This window comes from Chiloscyllium plagiosum, chromosome 28 (genome assembly GCF_004010195.1).
Source record: "Chiloscyllium plagiosum isolate BGI_BamShark_2017 chromosome 28, ASM401019v2, whole genome shotgun sequence".
NCBI lineage: Eukaryota > Metazoa > Chordata > Chondrichthyes > Orectolobiformes > Hemiscylliidae > Chiloscyllium > Chiloscyllium plagiosum.
Window position 1 is genome coordinate 44,832,248 of NC_057737.1, and position 26,845 is coordinate 44,859,092.

General features: G+C 40.3%; 2 protein-coding genes across 5 annotated transcripts in view; one reads left to right on the forward strand and one right to left on the reverse strand.

The window, feature by feature from the left end:
- Positions 1 to 18,559, reverse strand: part of rffl (ring finger and FYVE-like domain containing E3 ubiquitin protein ligase) — a 96,884-nt gene extending 78,325 nt beyond the window's left edge. For 2 of the 4 annotated variants that reach the window (XM_043718802.1, XM_043718805.1), the window contains exons 1-2: positions 18,442 to 18,559; positions 13,895 to 13,937 (exon numbers count right to left, since the gene is read on the reverse strand). The gene's annotated coding sequence lies outside the window, so the exon portion shown is untranslated. Of the gene's footprint in view, positions 1 to 12,104; positions 12,218 to 13,894; positions 13,938 to 18,441 lie in introns of all 4 variants that reach the window. The other 2 variants (XM_043718803.1, XM_043718806.1) reach the window with 2 other exon arrangements.
- A 214-nt stretch (positions 18,560 to 18,773) lies between these two features.
- rfc2 (replication factor C (activator 1) 2) overlaps positions 18,774 to 26,845 on the forward strand; it is a 38,037-nt gene continuing 29,965 nt past the window's right edge. Inside the window, exons 1-2 of the mRNA XM_043718800.1 lie at positions 18,774 to 19,141; positions 20,905 to 20,974. Of these exons, the coding sequence (XP_043574735.1) occupies positions 18,990 to 19,141; positions 20,905 to 20,974 (222 nt within the window). The 5' untranslated portion in view covers positions 18,774 to 18,989. The remainder of the gene's footprint in view (positions 19,142 to 20,904; positions 20,975 to 26,845) is intronic.

The window sequence follows — 26,845 nt, forward strand, 5'->3', positions numbered from 1 at the left end:
TCATTATTGGAGATGGAGAGGTCCAGGAAGGGGAGCCAGGTGTCGGAGATGGTCCAGGTAAATTTAAGGTCAGGGTGGAATGTTTTGGTGAAGTTGATGAATTGCTCAACCTCCTCGTGGGAGCACGAGGTGGCGCCAATGCAGTCATCAATGTAGCGGAGGAAGTGGTGGGGAGTGGTGCCGGTGTAATTACGGGAGATCAACTGTTCTACGTAGCCAACAAAGAGACAGGCATTGCTGGGGCCCATACGTGTGCCCATGGCTACCCGTTTGGTCTGGAGGAAGTGGGAGGATTCAAAGGAGAAATTGTTAAGGGTGAGGACCAGTTCGGCCAAACGAATGAGAGTGTCGGTGGAAAGGTACTGTTGGGGACGTCTGGAGAGGAAAGAAACGGAGGGCTTGGAGGCCCTGGTCATGGCGGATGGAGGTGTGGAAGGATTGGATATCCATGGTGAAGATGAGGCATTGGGGGCCGGGGAAACGGAAGTCTTGGAGGAGGTGGAGGGCATGGGTGATGTCTCGAACATATGTGGGAAGTTCCTGGACTAGGGGGGATAGGACAGTGTCGAGGAAGGTAGAGATGAGTTCAGTGGGGCAGGAGCATGCTGAGACAATGGATTCAGTTTAGGAGTTAGGATGTCATGTTGACGTTGTACAGGATGTTGGTGAGGACCCTTCCGGATTACTGTGCCCAGTTCTGGTTGCCCAGTTATAGGAAGGATATAATTAAACTGGAGAGGGATCAGAAAAGATTTACCATGATTTATCAGGAATGGATAGTTTGGGTTGTAAGGAAAGGCTGGATGTTTTTCAATGGAGCATGGATGATTGAGGGGTGACCTTAAAGAGGTTTATAAAATCATGAGAGGTATAGATAAGGTGAATGGCAGATGACTTTTCCCTAGGATGGGGGATTTTAAGACTGGAGGCATATTTTTAAGGTGAGAGGGGAAAAGACCTAAATAAAACATGAAGGACAATTTATTTACACAGTGGTTCACATGTGGAATGAACTTCCAAGGGAAGTGGTGGATGAGGGTAAATGTTTAAATGACATTTGGATAATGTTTGGACGGATATGGGCCAAACACAGGCAGGAGGGACTTTGGGATTGGACCGAAGGATCTATTTCCATGCTGTATAACTCTCCAAGGTGGTGCGTTATAATGTAGCTTTTGTCAAGTTGCCATTGGACAAAACATTTTTTGCCATTTTCTGTAATTAGAAGGTTGAAGAATTAAATCAAACTTTTGCTTGTTTAATTTAATAAATTTAAAATTTGATGTTCATGGTCACCTTATCGTATACCAGTATTGTGAAATCAGTTTAAAACTAAATTGATAAACTGGGTCATGTTTTAACAGTCACAATGAAAATGGATGCAATTCTCACTCCCAAAGGAATGAGAATGAAATCAAGATGAATGGAACAAACAAGTTTCATATTTCAACCCCTTTTTCAACAGTTAGACTGCAGCTTACTGTGCAAAATAACCTGACAACCAGGTCTTCTGGAAATGATGTTGAACCACGAATCAATCCCAAAGAAAGCTGACACCATTTTCTGAAAGCAAGTGACAATTGTCAAAACGATGTCAGAATAATGCTCCTTCTGCTAAACACTTTTATACTATTCCGCAAATTGACAGAAGTACCATAGCTGGTTAAACATCAGTTGGCCTAATCCATGGCTCTATGAACTCTCACACTTTACTTTCTGGATTTAGGCAAGTAGGGCACATTTCTGTAGGAAGGACCCACACAGTCTATCAAGTATTTTGATTTATTAGTCTGAAGCATGGTGTTGATTTCTGCACAGATAACATCCAAGCAAAAATAAATTAGGTAAAGCTAAATTCTGTAAAATTGGAAATGCTATATAGCCTGCTCGCGTGTCCAGTCACAAACAGTAGAAAGCTTTCCACATTCTAATCAGCCAAACTTAATTGCAATTACTTTGGATTTCATTTTATTTTTATAAATTACAGGTGAGTTCAAAAGATGCATTTTTTTTGTTATTCCAACATTTTGCTCATGTATTGGATCTCCTAATACAACCACAATTTCCAGTCCTGAGTTAAATCCATCTTAAAGTAAAATTTTAAAAAATGATCTGAATATCATCTGGAACCATGCATAGGAAAGTTAAAAAAAACGCTCTTGTTAACTGCTTGCTTCAGCATTAGAAGGGTTAACAAGTTAATGCATTTTGATGGTTACTCAGTTTTGATTTTGACAAATAAAAATGCAAATGTAAGAAATAGTTGTGTGCAACTGTTGATAACTGTCTTAAATTTGGTTTAAATCTAAGGCAGATAAAATGAAACTTTACTTTAAACAGTAAAGACTAAGTTTCACGAATTAGTGCATGGCATGTATTGGTAATTAACATGTTAAATCAATTTGAGCACTATTGTTTTTGGGAACATTGTTAGGCTTACTGCAGTGGCTATCTCACACATCACTGATATCACTGAACAATTAATACATTAGTATGAAAACAAAATATGTACTGTTGATTAACAAATGTGTAATCATCAAAGAACATTTCATTACGTGGTAAATAGTTTTAATTTGTTACATACAATTAGCAACACTCACAACGATTCAGACTGGTCTACTGTATAATTGCATGTGCAAGAGTGTGGAAAAATAAGCACAGGAAACAAAAATAGCCCTGATTCTATGTTTTTCCATAGGAACTCTGATAGTATTCCTGTATATTTCGTTTAATCATGCCTTTTCATTTTAATTCCTTCATAGGCTATGGGTGTTATGGACAGGCCAGCATGTATTATGTATCCTAAAGTGCCCAGAAGGCAGTTAAGAGTTAACCATATGGCTGTGGATCTGAAGTTACGTGGTCTAGGTCAGGTGAGTACAGCAGTTTCCTTCCCAAAAGGACATTAGTGAACCAGATTTGTTTTATAGTCACCATTAGACTCGTAATTCCAGACTTTTATCGAATTCAAATTCCACCATCTGCCATGGCGAGATTCAAATGCAGGTCCCCAAAATTCTGCATGGGTCGCTCGATTAATAGACTAGCAATACTAGGCTATCACCGCCCCAACACGCCCCAACACCTGTGATTTTTTTTTCCAAACGTTTCAAAGGATGAATATCTGCTGTGTGTTTCCGTGCCTGGCATGATCCTCTTACTCAAACATGCCAATATATGCCAAACAGAATAGATAACACCCTGGAACTACCTTCCTGCAAATACTGGCATTATCAGGAGCAGAAAAATGTGTTGCTGGAAAAGCGCAGCAGGTCAGGCAGCATCAAAGGAGCAGGAGAATCGACGTTTCGGGCATAAGCCCTTCTTCAGGAATGCCCGAAACGTCGATTATCCTGCTCCTTTAATGCTCCTGACCTGCTGCGCTTTTCCAGCAACACATTTTTCAGCTCTGATCTCCAGCATCTGCAGTCCTCACTTTCTCCTATTATCAGGAGCATAAAGCATAAGGTAGAGATGGGATGATAAAGGATGGTGATTAGCAATGAGATTCAGAGGTAATTAATATTAATTAAACATATGCATCATGAGGATGTGCACATCAAATCAAACTGATTTTTTTTTACTAAAAAAGGAGCAATATTTATGAATCACCATGAAGAAATCTGACCATTTAAGACTTTAGTGAAGAAAAAACATTCCTTAAAACTATCAATTTCTCCTCTGATCAGATGTAATGTTACCATACAAGGGACACGCTGATCAATTAATGTGGATTTTACAATTTCAACAATTTACAAATGCAAACAGCACTGACACTGTGCATCTTTCTGGTCACACCTAACAACATCATTTGATTGTGGTTGCACATGGCTATAGTAGCCAAATTGGAAAAGCTAAAACAAAGTGAAAAGATTTGCAATTAAGGTACAATACATGTATCATGTTATGTGAGGTAACATACATTTCAAACCTTAAAATATTGTTAATGCATTCTTTCTAATGTACTCTGTTTATAAAACATTGATTTTTTTTAATTGTTGGCCTAGATTTTGCTGCAGCAACACCAGCAAAATAGCCCCTATTTGCTGTCATTACTCCATAAACTGTCAGCAACATTAGGAGTTCAGACATGCAAAAAGCAACATTGAAATTTAGCAATTACTTTTGAGTGAGCGTGTGCTCTTTCATAGGATGTGTCATGGAGGAGTTCACAGATTGCTATATCTGCCTTGCAAACAGGAATTGACAAGAAGGTCCACTATTACATCGTTAGACACACTAAAATAAATTCAAAAGTTACACCTTATTTGATTTTCAAATTGATTTTCTATCATCATTACTATTGCTAGCATCCTGGTGTTGAAAAACTATTTTTCCACACGCAATGTCAAATTTCACCACATTGATAAAAAAAATTCCATGTAATCTTCCCATATTATTATTTTTATTGATGTAAAGATTTTAATTAAAAGTGAAGAATTTGGCTCAAAGTAGAAGACAGAGGCTGGTGGTGGAAGGTTGCTTTTCAGACTGGAGGCCTGTCACCAGCAGTGTGCCACAAGGATCGGTGCTGAGTCCACTGCTTTTCATCATTTACATAAATGATTTGGATGAGAACATTGGAGGTATGGTTAGTAATTTTGCACATGACACCAAAATTGGAGGTGTCGTGGACAGCAAAAATTACAAAGTACAATGGGATCTTGATCAGATGGGAGTTTAATTTAGATAAATGTGAGCTGCTGCATTTTGAAAAGGCAAATCAGAGCAGGACTTATATACTTAAATGGTAAGGTCCTGGGGAGTGCTGCTAAACGAAGAGACCTTGAAGTGCAGGTTCATAGTTCCTTGAAAGTGGAGTCGCACATAGATAGGATAATGAAGAAAGCCTTTGGTCTGCTTGCCTTTATTGGTCGGTGCATCGAGTGTAGGAGTTGGGAGGTCATGTTGCAGCTGCACAGGTCATTGATTAGGCTACTATGGGAATACAGCATGTAATTCTGGTCTCCCTGCTGTAGGAAGGATGTTGTGAAACTTGAAAGGATTTAGAATAGATTTACAAGGACATTGCCAGGGTTCAAGGCTTTGAGCTATAGGGAGAGATCAAATAGGCTGGAGCTGTTTTCTCTGGGGTGGCGGAGGCTGAGGGGTGACCTTATAGAGGCTTATAAAATCACAAGGAGCATGGATAGGATAAATAGCAAAGTCTTCTCCCTGGGGTGGGGGAATCCAAAACTAGAGGGCATAGGTTTAAGGTGAGAGGGGCAAGATCAAAAGGGACTTAAGGGGCAACTTTTTCACACAAAGGGTGGTGCATGCATGGAATTAGCTGCCAGAGGAAATGGTAGAGGATGGTACAATTACAACATTTAAAAGGCATTTGGATGGGTATATGAATACGATGGGTTTAGAGGGATATGGGCCAAATGTCAGCAAATGTGACTAGATTTATTTAGGATATCTGGTCTGCATGGACGGGTTGGAACCAAGGATCTATTTCCATATAGTACATCTCTATGACTCTATAATTTTCAGTGCTTTTAATTTCCATATTATATGCAAATACTTCCACAACTGATCTGGCAAAGGGGAAGTTCCCACTGTAAAGATCTTTGTGAGAAGCTTTCCTCTGGTTGCAAAAATCAGGCCATTTGCAGTATTTCAGCATAATGTACATTTTTGCATATTTCAATATTAGATGATCATGCGCATTTCTTAAAAAAAATCTCAACAGAAATGCATTTTCTGTTTTTGTCAGAACACCCAACTTTATCCACACATGTTGATCTAATACAGATATTGAAGTTGCTCTATATAAAACATGCACATTACGCCAACACTAAACACACAAACAGTCTAATTTAGACCGACTGGGAAGTTACCTTATTAAAATGAATCTTAATCATTGGCCTAGCACTTACCTGTTGGCCAGGTTTCTACACTTCATCTGGATTTGAGAGAACATTTAATAAGTAGTCGGATGAGATGCATCGATGAATACCATGTAGAACCTAACTCTAAAACCCAGTAATAAAAGCTCTTGTTCATCACGGTAAGGTTTGCCGGTTGCATACATTTATTACATAGATCTGCATTGTGTTCTACTTAAATAACAACTTTGTGCAGAAAACTGATATCATGATGTTCTGAATTAGATGAATGGAGGTTTGCATAATCAATCCATGAAGCGAAGAAACAGATAAAGAGTTCAATGTGGAAAGGCCATAGTAGAGAGAAATAAAGAATGCCTGGAGATCTGACTCAAGCCTTGGTCATAGGTGATTACATGATTCAAAACTCAGCTGGTGGTCAAACAGATTGCTGAAATGTTTCCAAGTTAAATGAGTTTGAGTAGAGGCATCTGAATATTGGGGAGAGCTGAATAATGCAATTAAAGATTTGCAACCATAAGCCAAAGCTTAAAAGTTAATCAGCATAGTACAACTAATAATTAATGATGCTATTATCAAGGAGTAACATTTAGATAAAGTGAGATGAAAAATAAAAGTATTAAAGAAATTGGAGAGGCAGTTACTATTTTGGCTCAATAGTTTAAAAAATTGAAAGCGAAAATGCAACTATGAGTATGCATCTGGCAAGCATGAGGACGAATGACTTGGGCCCAACAATACTCAAAAGGATGACAGAACTAAATGGAGAAAAGTCATAAGATGGATACCAGAAATGGGAAGGTCCAGTTCTGACACACTACAGTAAATAGAAGAGTGACAGATTACAGTTAGAAAGTTTTTAAAAACTCTTTAAAACAGAGAAGGTTAATGAGAGTCAAAAAGGGATTTTCAACATTTCGTAATAATTTTGTCAACGTAAAAACAGTACAGCTTGGTTTTACAGTGATTACTATGTCAGTAATAAGGCAGCACAAGATAGAGAATTACCATTGACAGCAAAGCACAACAGAATGTTTTCCACTGAAGGTTATGAGAACATGCTCAAGGGTTCAGTCTGCAAAATCATTTATGTAAGTATTGAGTAAATGTGGTGAATGGGGAAGATAAAATGGAAAAAGTGCAATTGTGTAGATAGAGCTAATTGAACAGCCAGCTTTGTCAGAGTTAGGACTCTGTCGTCAAAACCTTTTATTCCACAGCCTTAGGTGGTACAATTTCTAAACTTGTCTCAAGTTTACCTCCAGAATAATACAGTCACTTTGTTCAGTCTTTCATATGCCACAATTACTACATTTGCTGCCAAGGACCCCTCCTCTGCTTGTACTTTCTAGCGCATATTATACATATAAAATATGTACTATATTAGTTACATCATCAAGTAGCACAGTCAGAATTTTGCACGTCCACGGAGGACGCCTATATCTTAGATTAGATTACATTACAGTGTGGAAACAGGCCCTTCGGCCCAACAAGTCCACACCGACCCGCCGAAGCGCAACCCACCCATACCCCTACATTTACCCCTTACCTAACACTACGGGCAATTTAGCATGGCCAATTCACCTAACCTGCACATCTTTGGACTGTGGGAGGAAACCGGAGCACCCGGAGGAAACCCACGCAGACACGAGGAGAACGTGCAAACTCCACATAGTTAGTCGCCTGAGGCGGGAATTGAACCCGGGTCTCCGGCGCTGTGAGGCAGCAGTGCTAACCACTGTGCCACCGTGCCGCCCAATTAATTAATCTTAATTAATCTAATCATCCATTGCCTGTATTTTTCAATTTCATATCCTTTATCAATATCTGGAAGACACAATACTTGCTCCAAACACGTATTGGGCGGCACCGTGGCTCAGTGGTTAGCACCGCTGCCTCACAGCGCCAGGGACCCAGGTTCAATCCCAGCCTCGGGCGACTGTGTGTGGAGTTTGCACATTCTCCCTGTGCAAGAATGTGCACACCCCCCTGTGGGTTTCCTCTCACAGTCCAAAGATATGCAGGTTGGGTGAATTGGTCATGCTAAATTGCCCGTAGAGTTAGGTCCATTAATTAGGGGGAATGGGTCTGGATGATTTACTCTTCAGAGGGTCAGTGTGGACTAGTTGGGCCGAAAGGCCTGTTTCCACACTGTAGGGAATCTAATCTAATCTAAACAAACATTGAAAAAAGACTGTGATCATCCTATACAGTTTCCATCAGCATCTGACTGAGAGTCAATTTCAAGCTAAGTTAGGAAATGTTCATTTGGCATCCTGCTCAACATCCTGTCTAACATTGAAAATTTCTTGTCACCTCATCGCGGTCCTTCTACTGGTGAAATGTTTCACATCCTCATCACTTCAAGGTTTTCTCCAGCACCTGTGATCAACTCCACTGCAACCTCCATTCCTCAGTCTTCACTATACCAATTACGTTCAATTTCTTCAGATTTCACTGAATGATGTACTTCGCTTGTCAGTTTCAAAACTGTCAATCTTGCTTCAAAACTATTCCTCATAGCACCGTCTTCTGTTCATGCACATATTCTCTGCTCTGCAACACTAGACTTCACCTCACTCCTTCAACTCAGTCTGTACTGTATCAATACGTCGGAATCTTATATATCTCAATCAGCGGCTCTTAAATCCTAGAGTATACTACTAATCAACCCTCATATGGAGAGCACTTGCATCAGATGAATCTGCCTAGTGAGTTTCAGTTGTATCTCCTCTAAACAAGTCTACTGTCCCTTAAGCAAGGTGACCAATACTGCCAGAGCAGGCTTGTCCAACAGATTACAATCTGGCTTTCTGAGCTGTTATTCAAAATACAGGGAATTCTAACTGGATAAATATGCAAAGAATGTTTAATCAGAGGCTGTTTCTCTATGCGTTTGCTGCCGATAGGCTCATTAATGCAGGAGACATGCAGTCGCACAATATCAGTGGTTTAATTGTCCAAAAGCTGAGGAGATCAGGAGAATTTCAAGAGAACATTGACTTGGGCAGGAGGAGATTTACAATTGAGAAGTGGGGGTGGCAGAGTGTGGGATAGAGAGAGAGAAATTGCAGGTCAGTCATCAGCAGTGATTGGTGGCTGAGGTACAGTTGACTATGGGTTTGGGCTTTTGTCGTGCAAAGGTAGCATCCTAACCTCTGGGCCAGGTTCAAGTCCCACCTGGTCTGGAGGTGAATAACATCTCTGAACAGGTTGATTAGGTTGAACAACTGATTAGTAAATACCTGCAGGGGTCTGAGACTGCCTGTCTCTGAGAGTGCCTATGTGAGAGACAGGGGATCTGGTGGGTGAGTGAGTAGGTGGGACTGAGCTGTACACCCCATGCTTCTATACCCCACCAACGCACTATAAAAACATCTTTAAAGTAACCCGTGAGAGGTGGAAAACCTAGACTGAAGGATAACCCAACACAAATTTCATGTGAATTCAACAAAGGCTGCCAGCATGGAGTGTGCCCTACCAGCAGCATTAGCTGACCATCCTTAACTTGGCCTCAATCTCCAACATTTTCTTGTAATCAGGACTTGGGGCTGAGTACTAATTTTCTATCTCTAGCTTCTTAACTGAAAACACAAAAAAAAATCTTATTAGTTCACCCTGTCGCCTGCAACTTTATTAATGGTCATTTTTACTGATAACTTATTTAATTGGTCAATTTATCACTTCAGACTTTTTTCCTGAGATTCGTGTTTACTATTGTGGCAAACTTCATTGTTCTACAATTTGCTCAGAAACTCTTAAAGAATTCTGGAAAAGAAATACTCCATCTACTACAAGAACAACGATCTGTCAGTGATCATCTGCTTCATTATAGAATTCTTAACATCGCAGCTGACCAAATAATTGACACAAGGTCACATCCAAAGAGGCAAAAGATTGCCAATTAATCAAATTATAGTCAATAATTTTAACACAAGTTTACCGATATTTGAACTCCATTTAGTTTCTGTGAAAGATTACAATAAAAACCACAGTAAATTCAACCACAAAACATCACTGCAGTGCAGCTTACATAAAAGCTATCACAACTTCCCACACACATTTGTAACTTTACAGTCGACGTTTAGATGTGGCATTATGTCATTACTTAATTCCTGAGTTCTTTTAAAAGCTCAGGAATGGTGTAGGCTATTAAAATAATCGAAGACGTTACATCGTCTACTGACACATCCAGAACAAGTTACTTCAAGTTGGGAGAAAGAAGTTCCGCTTGAAATTCAGAAGAGAAAAGTCCGTACAGTATTTTGAAAGAGATAGAAGTCAGCCTCTTTTCTTACAATTGATAAAGTACACGTAATTACAGTCATTACGTTTATTGAAGGCACTGACCAAAGTCAGTACTATACTTACATTACGAACATAGAACATAAATGTGCCATTCAATCTCCCAACAATGCACCAAAAAATTAACTATTTACTTGAAAGTCAATTCATTTTAGTATTTTCAGAACTGCACAGCAAACAAAGGTGAAATAGTCAGAACCTGAAGCAATGTCTTATTTCTCTGAAAAAGGACAGTAGCCAAGTTGCAACATATTACATGATAGGAACTAAAGATAACTGTTTACTTTATAAACACTCTTAGAATAATTTGCAAGATATGAAGTATTGATGCTTGAAGATTTGTTTTTAAAAAAATGGCTCTTTTCATGTTGAACATTTACAAAGTTCCTAAAACAGTTGCAGGGAGTGGAAACATTTCAAGGATAACCTGAAGACAACAATTATGGAGTGTGACATTCCACTGGAAACATAACAATGAGCAGAGACTGCAGAGATTGAACATTTGCTTTGGAGACAACTGTGTGCCAAAAGAAGGAACATCTTGTTTCAGTAAAGTCAACCAGCAACATTTGAAATATGACAATACTGGGCACATGCATCACTGACTATGAACTTTCTTGTACTGCTATAGATGATCCGTTTCAAAGTGACCTGGACTTGTTTGATTGGAAGGGTGTTTGGCAGACATGAAGCAGCATACTTATACAAGTAGTCCTTGGTTGTCCAACTAGAGAATTGCTGAGAATACAGATTTGCTTCTGTGTCTATCCTGATAGCTTTGACAGGATGTGCATTTTTTTCTCCAAGTAACAGAAATCTATGGCGTTTCCAATTAACTGATGTGGATTGTACACTTTTTTTAAAATTCGTTCATGGAATGTGGTTGTCACTGGCTAAGCCAGCATTTATTACCCATTCCTAACTGCCCAGACAGCGGCTAAGAGTCAATGGCATTAGGTCTGGACTCATAAGCAAGCCAAACCATGAACGATATTAGTAAACCAGATGCGTTTCTGTGGCAATAAACATGGTCACCGATGGTCTAGCTTTTAATTCCATATTTTCCACCTACCATGGTGAAATTCAAACCCACATACCCAGACTATTCACTAGGGGCTGTGGACGAACAACCCAGTAATGTTATCACTTCACTTCCAACTGCAGCAAACTCCATTTATCCATATTCAGGTACCCTGTTAAAAACCAAGTTGAAAACCTTGTTGAAGTTTAACATAAAGAAAGTTTGGAGAAGCCAACAGAGCAGCTGGTGGAATTTATGTTAAATAAATAAATCCAGAGTTGAAAACTAGTTTCATGGTCTTCTTCAGTGAAACTATCATTTGATTCTCTAATGCCCTTAAGGAAAGGAAATCTGCCAACCCTTCCTGGTCTGCCAAACATTTGACTCCAAACACAAAGCAATATGGTTAATTTTTAACTACCATCTGGAATGGCCTAGCAAGTCAATTAGTTCAAGGGCAATAAATTCTGTCCTTGCCAATGATGCCCACATTCCATGAAAGTATAAAGAAATAAACATTAGTACAGTGAATTATAGATTATTTAGGTGAGGGGGAAAAATCCAACTTCTATTAATTAATGTAGCTGGTCAATAATCTTTAGCGGTGTGGAGTACTGGCAAACACAGGCACCAGATTACCAAATCCACAATATGGGAGACAAATTGGATTTTACTTTGGAGCATTGTTGCAAGGTAGGCAAATATAGCAGCTAATTTATAAGCAGTCACATCAGCTTTGAGATAAATAATCAAATCTGCTTCCGTGATATCAAGTCAGATACAATGTTAGCCGAAGTTTTTCTTTCAAAAGTGTAATAAAACTTTTCTGGCCACTTAAGAGAACAGATGTTGCTTCATTCAATAGCCACCACCTCAAATGGAGCAGCATTCCTTCAGCGCTGTACTGACACATCAATCTATTTTACCCGCTTAGGTCTTGAATCCATAACCTCCTCGACACCTAAAGGACAGACTGGACTCTAATCTCCAATGAGAATAATACGTCTGGACACAAACTTCGAAGGACATTGTTCAAGACCTATATGAAAGGGGAGATGGGTCAGTCAGCAGCACTCTGAGTTTGGAGTTAGAAAGCTGTTGGTTCAAGGCGAGTCCAAAACGTGAACATATAATTTAGTATCACATCTCAATGCAGTTTTGGTTTCTATTCATTCATGGAAAAAGGACTTTCATGACTGTGCCAGCATTTTTACACATCCCTAGTCGACAAGGTGCCTTCTTTAACTGCTACAAATCACAGTTGTAGGTAGATCCAAAGTACTGTTATGAAGGGTGTTCCAAGATTTTGATCCAGTTAAAATGAAAGAATGGTGATATATTTCCAAGTCAGGATAGTGGGTAACTGTGAGGGGTACTTGCAGATGCTGTTCCCATGTCCTATATGATGTGTTCGTGGGTTTGGAAGGTATTGTCAAATGAATAGCCAGTCTATTGAGGGTGAGCTTCATTGTTAAAGGTACCATCATTCAAACATGAACCAAGGCTCTATCTTCCTGTTCAGGTGATTGTGAAATATCCCATGGGACTAAGGACAAGGGAGATCTGCATATACAATACCAACATTAATTCCTTAACTAATGCCTTCAAAACAGATTAACTAGCCATTCTTCTCATTCGTATATGCACAATTTATTGTCATCTATGAAGTCAAGTGATTAAACTAAAAAAAAATCAATGAATGAAGTCTTTCAAAAGTTTCAATTAAAAATTACCATTCAAAAATTAACACATGAAATTAATGCAACAAAGCTCCAAATGTATTGCAATGGGATTGCTTATTACTGATACCTTGCGAGAACAAGACTAGTGTCCATTATGACCTGTTAAAGTAAAATTGAGCATTTTAACAGTAGCAAATTTAAGATTCCATAAACATATTGCATTGTTCAAAATTAAAATTAATTCACCAGTTATAAGACCAGCATATCCAAGAAAGTATAGCAGAAACATTTGTTTAATGAATCTGATGGAATAATGAAAAATTCTGACAAGCTGATGCTCCCAGCATAGCTTTTTACAAAGTAACTGTAAAAGAACAATCTGCGCAGCACAAAATATATCAACATTACTTAGTGGAACAGCAACAATAGCTCTGCTCTCACTCAATCAGCCGTAACTGTATTTCACTTAATTTCAAAATTTTTCAGGTGGTAGTGGCATTATATTATCACTGGACTATTAATCCAGAGCATCATGCAAATAGTCTGGGAACATGATGGAATCTGAATTCAATAAAGTTCAGAATTAAAGACTTGTCCAACAGTGTTCATCATTATAAAAACCCGTCTAGTTCACGAATATCGCTCAGGAAATCTGCCATCGTTAGCCAGTCTGGCCTACATGTGATTCCATACTAAAGAAGTGTGGTTGAGAAATAACTTCCTCTAAGAGAGCCAATCAGTTCAAGTGCAATTCAGACAGGAAATAAATGTTTGCCTTGCCAGGAACACCGACATATCATGTAAAAATGAATAAAAAGTACCTATTAATTTATGATTACTGTCTTCGAGATTTTCCATTTCTCCAAAAATCTCAGGTACTGAGACTAGCAGTTCTGCAGAGTGCAGGCTGCATGTCTATACCACATTTATATTATTTCACTCTGAATGAAGGCTGCAATGGATCCTCAATTACCCAGTTCATATGAACAACATGTCTACTTCTGTGAGGCTCAGACTGAGAAGAACACACTCACCTGAACTGACAGAAGTCTTCACCTCACCTTTGGGAATAGTGATCTGTAATTACACACCATAATATTACCATTTAATGGGAAAAGATGATATATATGACTACTATTTCTAATAGCTGTTGCAAATAAGATTACAATTCTAAGATAATATCATTCTTACAACTGATGCCTCAATTTTAAAAGAATGTCTGTAGAAGCGAGCATTGTTGGCAGACCAGTGTTCCTGGCCAATCCCCCCATTTGCTTGAGTAGGTAATTGTTAGAAGCTTCCAGGATATTGATCCAGGAACAGAGAACAAACAATGGTAAGAGATTGAAGAGGAACTTGCAGGTGACAGTATTACTGTGTGCCAGCTACCTTTGTTCTTCTGTGTTAGATATTGTGGGGCTAGCAGGTGCTGTCAGTACAGTATTGGCATGTTAAATACTTCAGTGCAACTTGTAGGTGACACCCATTGTTGATGATGTGCCAGTGGAGGGAGTAAAGGTGGTGCAAGCTGACTGCTTTTCACTGGACAGTGTCAAACTTCTTAACTATTGTTGGAGAGGCACTCATCCAGGCAAGTGAAGAGTATTTCATCACACTGTTGACTTATCAATGTTAGGCATGTACTGGGGAATTGCTGCCGAATTCCTAGCCTCTGACTTGCTCTTGAAGCCACAGTATTTATACAGCTAGTCCAGTTCAGTTTTTGAGAACTGTGAACTACCAGACGATGATGGTGACGAGTTCAGCAATTTTCAGGTCATTGATATCAAAAGGAGAGGTTTAGACTCTAAGTTGGAAATCATTATTGCCTACACTTTGTAGTACTAATATTATTTGCAACTAAACAACCGAAGGCTGTGTTGTTCAGGTCTTGCTGGACATGGGCAAAAATTGTTTCAGAAAAATAAAAGCAAAATATCATGGGCAGTGGAAATGTAAAATAAAATTTTGGATTAACACATACTCTGAAGAAAGGTCAACAACCTGAAATGTTAAGTCTGTTTCCCCAGGGGCTGCCAAACCCACTGAGTATTTCCAACATTTTCTGTTTTGTTTCAGTGAATGGAGTATCATTCAACCTTTTCTTTTTCCCAAGTAAGGCACTAAAATCAAAAGTAAACTCAATTGGCAATTAAATAATTTTTATTGTGCATTCTGTATGGGCTTTATTTTCTTTAAAAGCCAATACCAAAACAACTATTTTAAATAGAGTGGGTGGTTCATGTCTGGAATGAACTTCCTAAGGAAGTGGTGGATGTGGGAACAGTTTTAAGATTTAAAAGGAAATAGGATAGGTTTGGAGGAATATGGACCAGGTGCAGGCAGTTGGGACCAGTTTAGTTGGATTTATGTTCAGCATAGACTGGTTGGACTGAAGCGTGTGTTTCCGTGTCATATGACTGACTCTGTAAGATATATTGGAAGTTCCCCACAGCAATGTTTCTGTAGGTAGTTTCCATGTTGAGGTAATAGCAACCAAAAAGGATGACATTAGAAGCTATAATTTGCAGACAGGAAATATGCAACTGCAAAACCTTGATTCAAATATTGTCGTGAAAATAGAAGATATTAGGATGGGTAATCAAAACATTGGCCAAAGGAGTGAATTACAAGGAGAATCGTAAAGGGAATTCCAGAGAATAAGGCACGGCTGACAATAACTACAATTTTTTTTTTAAATGGGGGGCGGGAGAAGAGGTGAGGGGAAGCGAGAGATGGTGGAGGGGAGGTATGCATCAGGAGGGATGGAGCAGTCAAGTAACAATTTCAGGCTGGAAGACGAGATTTCTGATACGACATCTCAGAGGTATTTTCAATGAATATCAACATTTAACAGAAATCTGAAGAGAAGCCTGAACATCTACTGTAACTCATGTAAGCCTAAATCTGAAGAAAGGCTCATGCCCGAAACGTCGATTCTCCTGCTCCTTGGATGCTGCCTGACCTGCTGCGCTTTTCCAGCAACACATTTTCAGCTCTGATCTCCAGCATCTGCAGTCCTCACTTCCTCCTAAGCCTAAATCTTACAATGTTCTTGGATGCACTGTAAGAGTCTGAACTGTAAAACAATCAAATGCAACTTTTGTCTCTAGAAACTGCACTGAATCAACAATAAATAAAAGGCAGTTTAAAAGTGGCATGCAATAATTTTGAACTGATTTGTAAACAATAATATAAATTAGATGCAAATGATACAATTCTCTATGTGGGGGTGGGGTAGGAGTCGAGAGTGTGGCATTGGAAAAGCACAACAGGTCAAGCAGCATCCAAGGAGCAGGAGAATCGACGTTTCGGGCATAAGCCCTTCTTCAGGAATGAGTGGGGAGTCTGTTTGTGTTAAAAGTTGGAAGGGATTGAGGTAAAGAGGAGAACAGTTTTATCTTATGCCCTTCCTACTTTACCAATGTTACCTTTTATTCATAAATTTACTCTCCTCAGTCTCAAAGATTTACATCCTTGCTGGAGAAAGGTTCTCCAGGAACCTGATATACCTTGATGTACATTAAGCAAATGATGATTATTTGGACATGATTTTAGCTATTTAGCCTCAACAAGACATATAACTATATGGGGTACCAGAACCAAGTTGAAACTTTATTGCTGGAACAGCACAGCAGGTCAGGCAGCATCCAGGGAACAGGAGATTCGACGTTTCGGGCACAGGCCCTTCTTCAGGAATCCTGAAGAAGGGCCTGTGCCCGAAACGTCGAATCTCCTGTTCCCTGGATGCTGCCTGACCTGCTGTGCTGTTCCAGCAAAAAAGTTTCAACTTTGATCTCCAGCATCTGCAGACCTCACTTTCTCCTCGTACCAGAACCAAGTCAAGTCTTCCTCAACTGCCACTCGAAAACATACACTTCCAGTAGGAGTCACTCAAGAGTAATCAGAGATGGAAACTTTTACTCCAAGACATGCGAATAAACTGCCATACAGTATCTCCACAGTTTCCACTAACAAACAAATCAGAAATCAGGAATTAAATGTGGCCTCTCCCTGCCCAAAGGAAGAAATGAAGAAGCAAAAACTTAAGCACATGAAAAGGTAAATAGTGTAGACTATTTCTAATAGAAAATAAGATAGAATAATTAATAAGGATGTTTTGAACGTGTTCTTAAATGGAGCTGGCTAAAATATATATGTTAATTGTAATTTTTAAACAGTTCTGCTGGCTGTGGGAGAAATTAGTGATTCCATCAACCACTCTTCCACCGTTCTGTAAACCTGGACGGGGTAACAAATGAAGAACAAGCATGTTCAGGGTCATTATCTGAAAAAAGAATGCTAAGAGAGACTTAAGTCAGCTTAGGCTAGACAGTTGGTCAAGATTCAGAGTAATAGACTACCTAAGTAAAGTACATTCACTCTCAGCCTCCAAAAATCATCCATGAGTTTTAGTTTTAAAAAGGAAGATTGAAGCAAAGTTATTTTGCAAAGCACACGATGCTACCGAGCAATGTAATTTGTTCATGACTCCACCTCAGTTTTAAATCAGTTCACCTTTCAAAAGGATTGGAGAAATATAAGTAAGGACCACCATATCCTCTTTATACAACAGGGTGCTCTCCTCCACTGTGAGCCCATCCCCACCTCCACTGTGAGCCCATCCCCACAACCTTCCCTTCCAGGTTATGCTATGGTATCTGTAGATATCGCATCAACAAAGCAAATTCCCAATGGTGAACCCACTGGTCAGATCAATTTCATGAAATACATAAGATAAAACTTAAAATTCAAAGCTGATGAAAATCAAGTGACATATCAAGAACTCCTGTACTTTGTGAGATAAATTGCAAATATCAGGCAGTACCGTTCAAGATGTTTCATTAGTGAAACCTAGACTTTGCTACTAAATGAGTGAGTTTTAAATACAATGCAACAATTTTCACAACAAGGCTGATCAACAAAATGTTTGCAACCAGTATATTGACAGCCTGTCAACTGAAAGTTAATCCCTCTGGACTTTACACTGAAGTGTTTTGAGCATCTAAACCAAATAATAGAGGCAAATTCCTTCAAAAGTTTTAAATACACGGTTACAAGTGCCAACTTTCTAAAGTTGAAAGCAGGTAAGGGCTTCTATGGTAATAAGAGTTCACTAAAAAAATCTTCAATTGCGGTTGAACGGTTGGCAAAAGTTATTTAGCGTCTCATTTACTTGTCAGGAGTTACAACCGTGATAAAGACTCTGTACAGGTGAGAGGAGGTGGAAGGTATTAGTTTCGGAGTCAGGGAAGGAAGCGTTGCGGACATTTAAAGTCGTGATTTTGACGGTACGTTCAAATTCAAAGAACAGGAAGAGATTGTAGGAAGAATTCAAACACTGCCTGCATGAAGCCCAGAAATCCTCCCCCTGAAATTCTGCTAGAGAAGGCAACAGGGTATTAGGGAAGGAGCGTTTTCAAAATGAAGCTGGCAATTTGGAAAAAAAGTTTTGGTTGGTGGGGGCGGGAGTGAGCCGTAGTGGATGCACTTTAGACACTCCCTGTAAAGCAGGTTAAACTTCCTTTAAACATCAAAGAAACATAGTGATATACAAGACAGCCAACACCGTGATGCTTACCGTCGCGGCTTCCCTCGTCCCTTGATCGAAAACTTTTGCTTACTTTGTTTCATCAGCAAAGACGTAAAATTTAAGAGAGAGGACAAAACTGGCGAAGAAAGATGACGGATCAGCAGTGGGACAATGAAAGGTGTGGGGAGGGGCGCAAAATAACGATCGTTAAACGCTCCTCGCACTTCGACTTCTGCCGACCGCGGGCGGCTGACCGACGCTGCGCGCGCACGTCAGGGCAGTCTGGCTCTGGAGGACCGGACGCTTGGAGGACCATCCGCGGCCAGGCGGAGGCAACAGAGGACACTCTTGGCAGCTTGCTGAGTGTCTTTGGCGAGACGGTTGCAGGAGCCGTTAAACGGGAGAAGCACCAGCAAATGTTCCGTTCCGTGCGAATGGTTCAATTTTTAAAATATGTCGATTATTCCAGGATTATGTTTTTGGTAAAATGCTCTATTTTCGGAAGTTTTGATCATTGAGAGGGCTAGGCGGTGACGCTCGGCCCGCCCCGCCCCTTCCCTGACGTGGTGTGGAGAGCGCGGGAAGCGGGGAAAACCATGGAGACGGGGCCGGAGGCTGAGCGCGGCCTGGGCCCGGGGCACGACACGGCGGAGGGTGAGATCCGGGAGCAGGAGGGACACAAAGAGGCTTCGGCATCCGCTTCCAGTGCTGCCGGGCGAACGGCGCTGGCTGCGTATGAACTGCCCTGGTGAGTGAGTGTGAGCTGGACCCCGTACACACCTCGCTCCCTACCCCCCGCGGACAACCTACTCTGCCGTCCCCAGACACCCAGCCCCCACCCTTATTCTCTCACTCTTCCCCTTCTCCCCCAACCCCTCACTCTCCCTCTTTCCCACACACACACACACATCCCTTTGATTTCTCCTTCTGAAGCGAAACCCCCTTTGCTCCTGGAGCAATTTTATGTCTTCACTAGCACTTTTGTCTTCGTTCATCTTGCTTGTTAGCATGAGTACAGATATCTGTTTTCAACTTTTTAGTTTTAATGCAGTTACCAAGATAAGCTGGTACTCCTGGCCGGTGAATCAGTAACCAAATTGGAGAGAACTGAGGTGATTGGTTATAATAATAAATTAGACAAGAGTTTTTGTTTTTATTACAAGGTGTTGTGATGTGTAATATCTTGTCTGAACATCTCATGAAAGTAGATTGTATGATAGCGATCAAAATAGATTGAGGCATCTACTTGATAAAGGAACAGTTTCAAGGGTTTTAAGATTTTTAGAAAAGGACTAACCAGTGCATACATAATGGCTTGAATGGCCTCCTTTCTGCGCAATGACAGCTTTGTGAATTGACTAGGTGGGAAGAAGCTGGCACAGGTAAAACCAATTGTAGGATGCTGAAAGTAGTATGCACAAACAGCTGAAATACTATGTTCATATGCACCATGATGCAGCCATGAGCTGATAAGTGGCAAGTCTCATTTGAACCTCCCATGCCAAGCAACGATCCTCTGACAGGGGAATCCAGCCACCACTCTTTGATATTCAATGGTATTGCCATTGTTAATTCCCACTAAATGATAGAGATGGGATTAGATGGTGGTGTTGAAGTGGTGGTGAGTTGCAGCTGTGTACCTTGTAAAATGGTAGGCAGTGAATGAAAGTGAGTCATGTGTGCAGGAAGTGAACTGTTGAAGGTATGATAGATATGGGGCATTAATTAAGCGAGCTACTTTGTTATGGTTGGTGTCAAGCTTCTTGAGTGCTGTTGGAGCTGCTCTGATCCAGGTGAGTGGAGAGTATTCTAGAAGGATGTCTTCACTCAAAGGGTGATGGAGGTATCCCTGAAACTCTAGATATTTGACTAAGTGAAGATTACAAAATAGATTGTGTTTTTGTTCAGCAGAGATATTAAGGTCATGAAAACAGGATGGAGTCAATGAAGTTGAGCTACAAATCAACCATGATTTTTTGATAGGGTAAACTCAAAAATAGCTCTTTCCTGTACCTTCTACCTCACCTCGGCAGGAGGTCTGTATCACCATTTTCAAGTTTCGTTGTGTGTGCATCACATGTTTCTGCTGCTTGAGTCATCCAAATGGAACCATATTATGTCATTTTCCTATCCTTCTTGTCTGTTCACTCTGTGCTCTTAACAGATTTTCCTAACACCTTTTTTCCAATTTCTGGCCATCTCTTGTCTTATTGTGAAGTATCTTGAGTCTATCACTTAGTGGGAATTAACAATGGCAATACCATTGAATATCAAAGAGTGGTGGCTGTATTCCCATGTTGGAGGATCGTTGCTTGGCATGGGAGGTTCAATTGAGACTTGCCACTTGTCAGCTCATGGCTGTATCATGGTGCATATGAACATAGTGTTTCAGCTGTTTGTACATACTGATTTCAGCATCCTACAGTTGGTCTTAATACTTGTTATTGTGACATGATCCTTTTTGAAGTATTTAATCTTAGATTTAAAGAGTTGTTTTTCTTTGTCAAACAGGGTTGAGAAATACAGACCACTGAAACTCAATGAAGTTGTGGGCAATGAGGAAACCGTCAGCAGGTTGGAGGTAGGTTCTGGTGATTTATTTTCGAGCCACTGATTCCTCCCCCCTGTGTTCCCTAACAACTGTTTATTGCTGAACCAGATTGCCCACTATCTTCATGTCATAACTAATCCCAAGGTGAAGTTCTGACCACACATCCATGTCATTACTAGCACTTCTGGTATTTCATTTGACTCTGCTCGTGGCACAGCACAAATGAAGTCCTCTTCCATGCCTTTATTACCTCCAGACTTGCCTATTCCAAAAAAGATTTACCTCCCATGTTCTACCCTTCTTAAGCTTGAGTTGAGCTGATCCAAACCCCTGCTTGACCCAGTCTCTGATTTCCTCCAAGTCTGATCTCTTGCAAAACTTCAATTTTATTTGCCCCATCACATCGCCAAGTTTCAAATGCTTTGACCATAAAATTAGCAATACCCTCATTAAACCTCTCTGGCTGTCAACCTCCCTCTTAACTTAAAATGTGCATCTTTGACAAAACATTTGCTCATTTGATCCAAATCTTTTGTTTCATAATCAAACTTGGAATTATAATGCTCTTGTGAAATACCTGTTGTTGACTCAAGTTGAAGTTTTGTGACGTACAAAGAAGTGCAGCACAAGAACAGATCCTTCAGCCCCCTCAAGCCTGTGCCGATCATCATGCCCTAACTAAACTAAAAAACAACTTTCTGCCCATATTCGGTCCATATCCTTCTATTCCCTCCCTATTCATGTAACCGTCCAGAAAACTCTTTAATGTTGCTAACGTGTCTGCTTCCCCACCTCTTCTGGCAGTGCATTCCAGGCTCCGACCACTCTGTGTGGAAAAACTTGCCTTGTACACCTTCCTTAAACCTTCCCCCTCTCACCTTGAACCTGTGCCTCCTTGTAATTGAAGCTTTAACCCTAGGGAAAAAGCCTCTGACTTTCTACCTTATCTATGCCCCTCAATCTTGTAGACCTCTATCAGGTCTCCTCTTAGCCGCCGTCTTTCCAGTGAAAACAATCCTCGTCCTTTTAACCTTTCCTCCTAGCCAATGCCCTCGAGACCAGGCAACATCCTGGTGAACCTTCTCTGCAGTCTCCAAAACTTCCACATCTTGAGGTGTGGCAACCAAAACTGCACACTACTCCAAATGCAGCCTAATAAGGGTTTTACATAGCTGCCACATAGCTTGCCAACTCTTGTACTCCATTCTCTGGCTGACTAAGGCAAGCATGCCATATGCTGCCTTAATCACCTTGGCCACCTATGTTGCCACTTTTAAGGAACTGTGGACCTGCATGCCCAGATCCACCGGAATGTTAATGTTCTTAAACAATATGCCATTTACAGTATAGTTTGCAACTAAATTAGATCCTTGAAAATGCATCACCTCACATTTTGTCCAGAGTAAACTCCGTCTGTCATTTATGTGCCTAAGTCGCCAATCTGTCTATATCCAGTTGCATCCTTTCACAATCATCAGAAGTAGCAGCAACTCCACCAATCTGTGACATCTGCAAAATTACTAATCAGACCATCCATGTTTTCCTCCAGATCATTTATATATACCACGAACAAAGGAGGACCTAAGTCTAATCTGTGTGGAACACCATTAGTTACTGGTCACCATTCTGAAAAACACCCTTCCACTGCTACCTTCTGTCTTCTATGGCCAAGCCAGTATTGTATGCATCTATCCAGTCTACCTCGAATCGCATGTGATTTTAGTTTTTGTACCAATCTGCCATGTGGGACTTTATTAAATGCTTTATGACAGTCAATGTAAACTATGTCCACAGCCCTTCGCTCATCAATAATCCTTGTCACCTCTTCAAAAAAATGCAATCAGGCGGGTGAGACATGACCTTTTCCGTAAATCATGCTGACTGCCACTAACTAATCTATTTTCTTCCAAATGTGCATGTATCTTGTCCCTCAGTATCTTCTCCAAAAACGTCACCACCACAGATGCCAGGTTTACTGGCCTATAATTTCCTGGATTATCCCTGGTTCCTTTCTTAAACAAGGGAATAACATTGGCTAATCTTCAATCTTCTAGAACTTCGCCTGTGGTCAAATCCTAATTCTGTCTTGTGTGTTAACCAATTTTCAATTCATGCAGTCATTATATCCTCTCAGAAAATTTCTGGTTCACAAAACCTTGTTCATGCCATTTGATTGTGTTAAGCTTTACGAAATGTCCTGCCATGTCTTCCTTACTAATTGTCTCTAGCATTTTCCCAATGACAGATGTTAGGTAAACAGTTTTCTGCTTTCTATCACCCTCCCTTCTATAACACGAGTGTCGCATTAGCAGTTTTCCAATCTGCGGAGCATTCCCAGAATCCTGAAAGTTCTGAAATATTTTGACCACTCTCTCTCCCCTATCTCTGCAGCCACTCCTTTTAAAGTACTTGAATGTAGACCATAAAGTTCTGGCAACTTATCTCTCTTTAGTCTGCCTAGTTTATCAAACACTTTGTTCCTCATGGTAGAGACCGTTAAAAGATCAACCTTTTCATTGCTACCTTGTTCAACAGATATCTTTAGAACATTAATAGCAACCTTCTCTGAAGACTGATGCAAAATTTTCCCTGTTCCTTGTTACCCATTCCCCAGCCACATCCTTTTAGATACTTTCCTATACATCCATAGAAACTCTTAGTATTTTCTGTTTATATTTGCCAATTTAAATTCACTGATTCCTTTTGGAAAAACAACAACTGAATACCCTAACCTACCACTTTTTTTTTTGTCACTTTGTATGTCTTAAGATTTTGGGTTAGATATTGACCTTGACTGCCTTTGTTTATCACAGGTGATTCCTCCTCCTTAAGAGACCTTTTTGACTGAAACAAAGTTTTACTGAGTGTTATGAAATAGCTTCTTAAATATCTGTCAGTGCACCTTAGTCTGTTTATCCAGCGTGCTTTAGACTACTTTCTTCATACATTTGCAGTTATTTAAATTGAGGACCCTGCTTTGAGACCTGAGTTGCGCTCCCTCAAACTGGAATAGTGTGGTGCTGGAAAAGCACAGCAAATCAGGCAGCATCCGAGGAGCAGGCGAATCGATATTTTGGGCGTAAGCCCTTCATCGTTCATTGCTGATGAAGGGCTTTTGCCCAAAACATCGTTGCTCTTACTCCTCAGATACTGCCTCACCTGCTGTGCTTTTCTAGCGCCACACTCTCTACTCTGACCGCAGCATCTGCACTCCTCACTTTCTCCTAGATCTCTTATTCGACCTAGCTCATTACACATTACTAAATGTAAAATAGCCTGTTGTCAGGTAGGTTGTGCAACATACTTTTCTAAAAAGGCAATCACTGATGCACTCATCTTCATTGTTACCCTTTCCAATCTGACTTGTCCATTCAAAATGCAGATTAAAATCACCAACGATAACTGCATTGCTTTTCTTGTATTCCTTCACTATTTCCCAATTTATACTGTGTCCTACATGAGGCATCATTCAGGGGTTTATAAACAGCTCCCACCCATGACTTCTTTCCCTTATTATTGCTTATTGCCATCAAAATTAATTTACTCATTGCACTGATGAGTATTTATTAACCCTACCTATTTTTCCAGAGTATTGAATATCCTTGATTGGGGTTTCAGTCCTGGTGACCTTGCAACCATTTCTCTAATGCTAAGAAGTCAAACTCATGAACATTGATGGTGCTTTCAATTCCTCTATCTTGATGCAAGTGCTACACTCATTCAGCATCTTAAGCTTTGACTTTTTAGCATTATAACTTCTGGTTCTAATCTGTCTTTTTGTGCTTATATTTTCTGCCCTTTCCTGTCATACTGAATATCATTCGCTTCTTCTTTATGACTCTGCACCTCTGGCTCTCACATTTCTTTTGATTTTTAAAACTTAGATTTGATTGGTCCTGCCATTCCCTCAACTAATTAATTTAAAGCCCTATCCACAATCTTTAGTTGTATGAATTGCCAAGGCCAACATGGTTCAAATGAATAAATCAAAATTGTGGATGCTGGAAACCTGAAACAAAAACAATTTGCTGGAGAAGCTCAGCGGGTCTGCTAGGATCTGGAGAGAAAGCCAAGTTAACGTTTCATGTTGAGTGGCCCATGTTCAGAACATTCCAGATACTGATCTCTATTCTAAAAACCATCCTTCCATTACTACTGTCTTCTATGACGAAGCCAGTTTTGTATCCATCTAACCAGCTCACCCTGGATCCCATGAGACTACCTTTTGTGTCAGCCTGCCGTGAGGTACCTTATCAAATGTCTTACTAAACCCAGTAGACAGTATCCACTATCCTTTACTCGTCAATCATTCTTGTCACCTCCTGCAAACTGCTCCAATCAATTTGGCGAGGCATGACCGTCCCCTCACAAACCCATGCTGCTGATCATTAACAAGTCCATTCCCTTCCAAATGTGAATAAATTGTCTCTCAGTAGCTTCTTCAACAGCTTTCCCCACCACTGACATTATCATTGTGTATTGTGGAAAGTCAGAAATATAAGGAAGTTTAAATTGTCAATTTGATAAATTTTAGCCAGCTCCTTATTACTGCATGACTAGAGTAGAGCATATTAATGAAGCTTATTCTATTTTGGGCAGTGTCAGAGATCTGATGGCACCAACTTATACTCCAACAGGTTTATTTGCAATTACAAACTTTTGGAGCATTGCCCGTCCATCAGATGGGGAGAGAAGCACGCAGGCACAGAATTTATAACGTTAACAATCAAGCAGCACCAGGTTATAGTCCAACAGGTTTATTTGGAAGCAATCTCTTTCGGAGCACTGCTCCTTCATCAGGTGGTTGTTGAGTGGGATCATAAGACACAGAATGTATAGCAAAAGTTCAGTGTCAAGCCAATGAAATATATTGAACAAACCTAGATTCCTGATAAGTCTCCCAACTTTTAGAATGGGTTGCAGCTGACACCTCAGCTCAGACAATGCATTAAAGGTGTGAGGTTAGAGTCTGTCTGTATCCCAATCTTGAGTCAGACTGGTTCTGTTTCCAAAGTAAGAATTTATAAAATGCTATATGGATTGACTGCATACAGAATGTGTGCTTTTTGAGCAAAACAATGTATCTGCAAATATTCTGCAAATCGAAATTCACCCGATAGACTTCTCTATGTGCGTGAGAGAGAGTGTTTATTTCTGTGTGCGCACATGCTTGGTAAAGTGTGTGATGGAGTACAGTGGTAAAAGCCTGTGAGAGGGTGGGGAGGTGTGTGTGTCGGTGTCTGTGAGAGTATGAGAGCATTTGGTGTAGTGGGGTCACCTGTAGTGTGACATGAACTCAAGGTCCCATTTGAACCCATCCTCATGGATTCCGAACTTAGCTATCATCCTCTGCTCAGCCATTCTGCATTGTTATATATCCCGAAGTCTGCCTTGGAGGGTGGTCACCCAAAGATCTGAGGCCAAATGTCCCAGACCACTGGAGTGTTCCCCAACTGGAAGGGAACACCCTTGTCCTGCGATTGTTGCACGGTGTCCATTCATTCGTTGTCATATCTTCTGCTTATTCTCGCCAACATACCATGCCTCAGAGCGTTCTTGAAGGAAGCATATGTCCGGTATAGACAGGATAGATTGAGTGAATCCTTAGAAGAGCAAAAAGGAAGTAGGAGTATACTTAAGAGGGAAATCAGGAGGGCAAAAAGGGGACATGAGGTAGCGATGGCAAATAAAATTAAGGAGAATCCAAAGGTTGTTTACAAATATATTAAGGACAAAAGGGTAACTAGGGAGAGAATAAGGCCCCTGAAAGGTCAGCAAGGCGGCCTTTATGTGGAGCCACAGAAAATGGGGGAGACACTAAATGAATATTTTGCATCAGTATTTATTGTGGAAAAGGATATGGAAGATATAGACTGTAGGGAAACAGATGGTGACATCTTG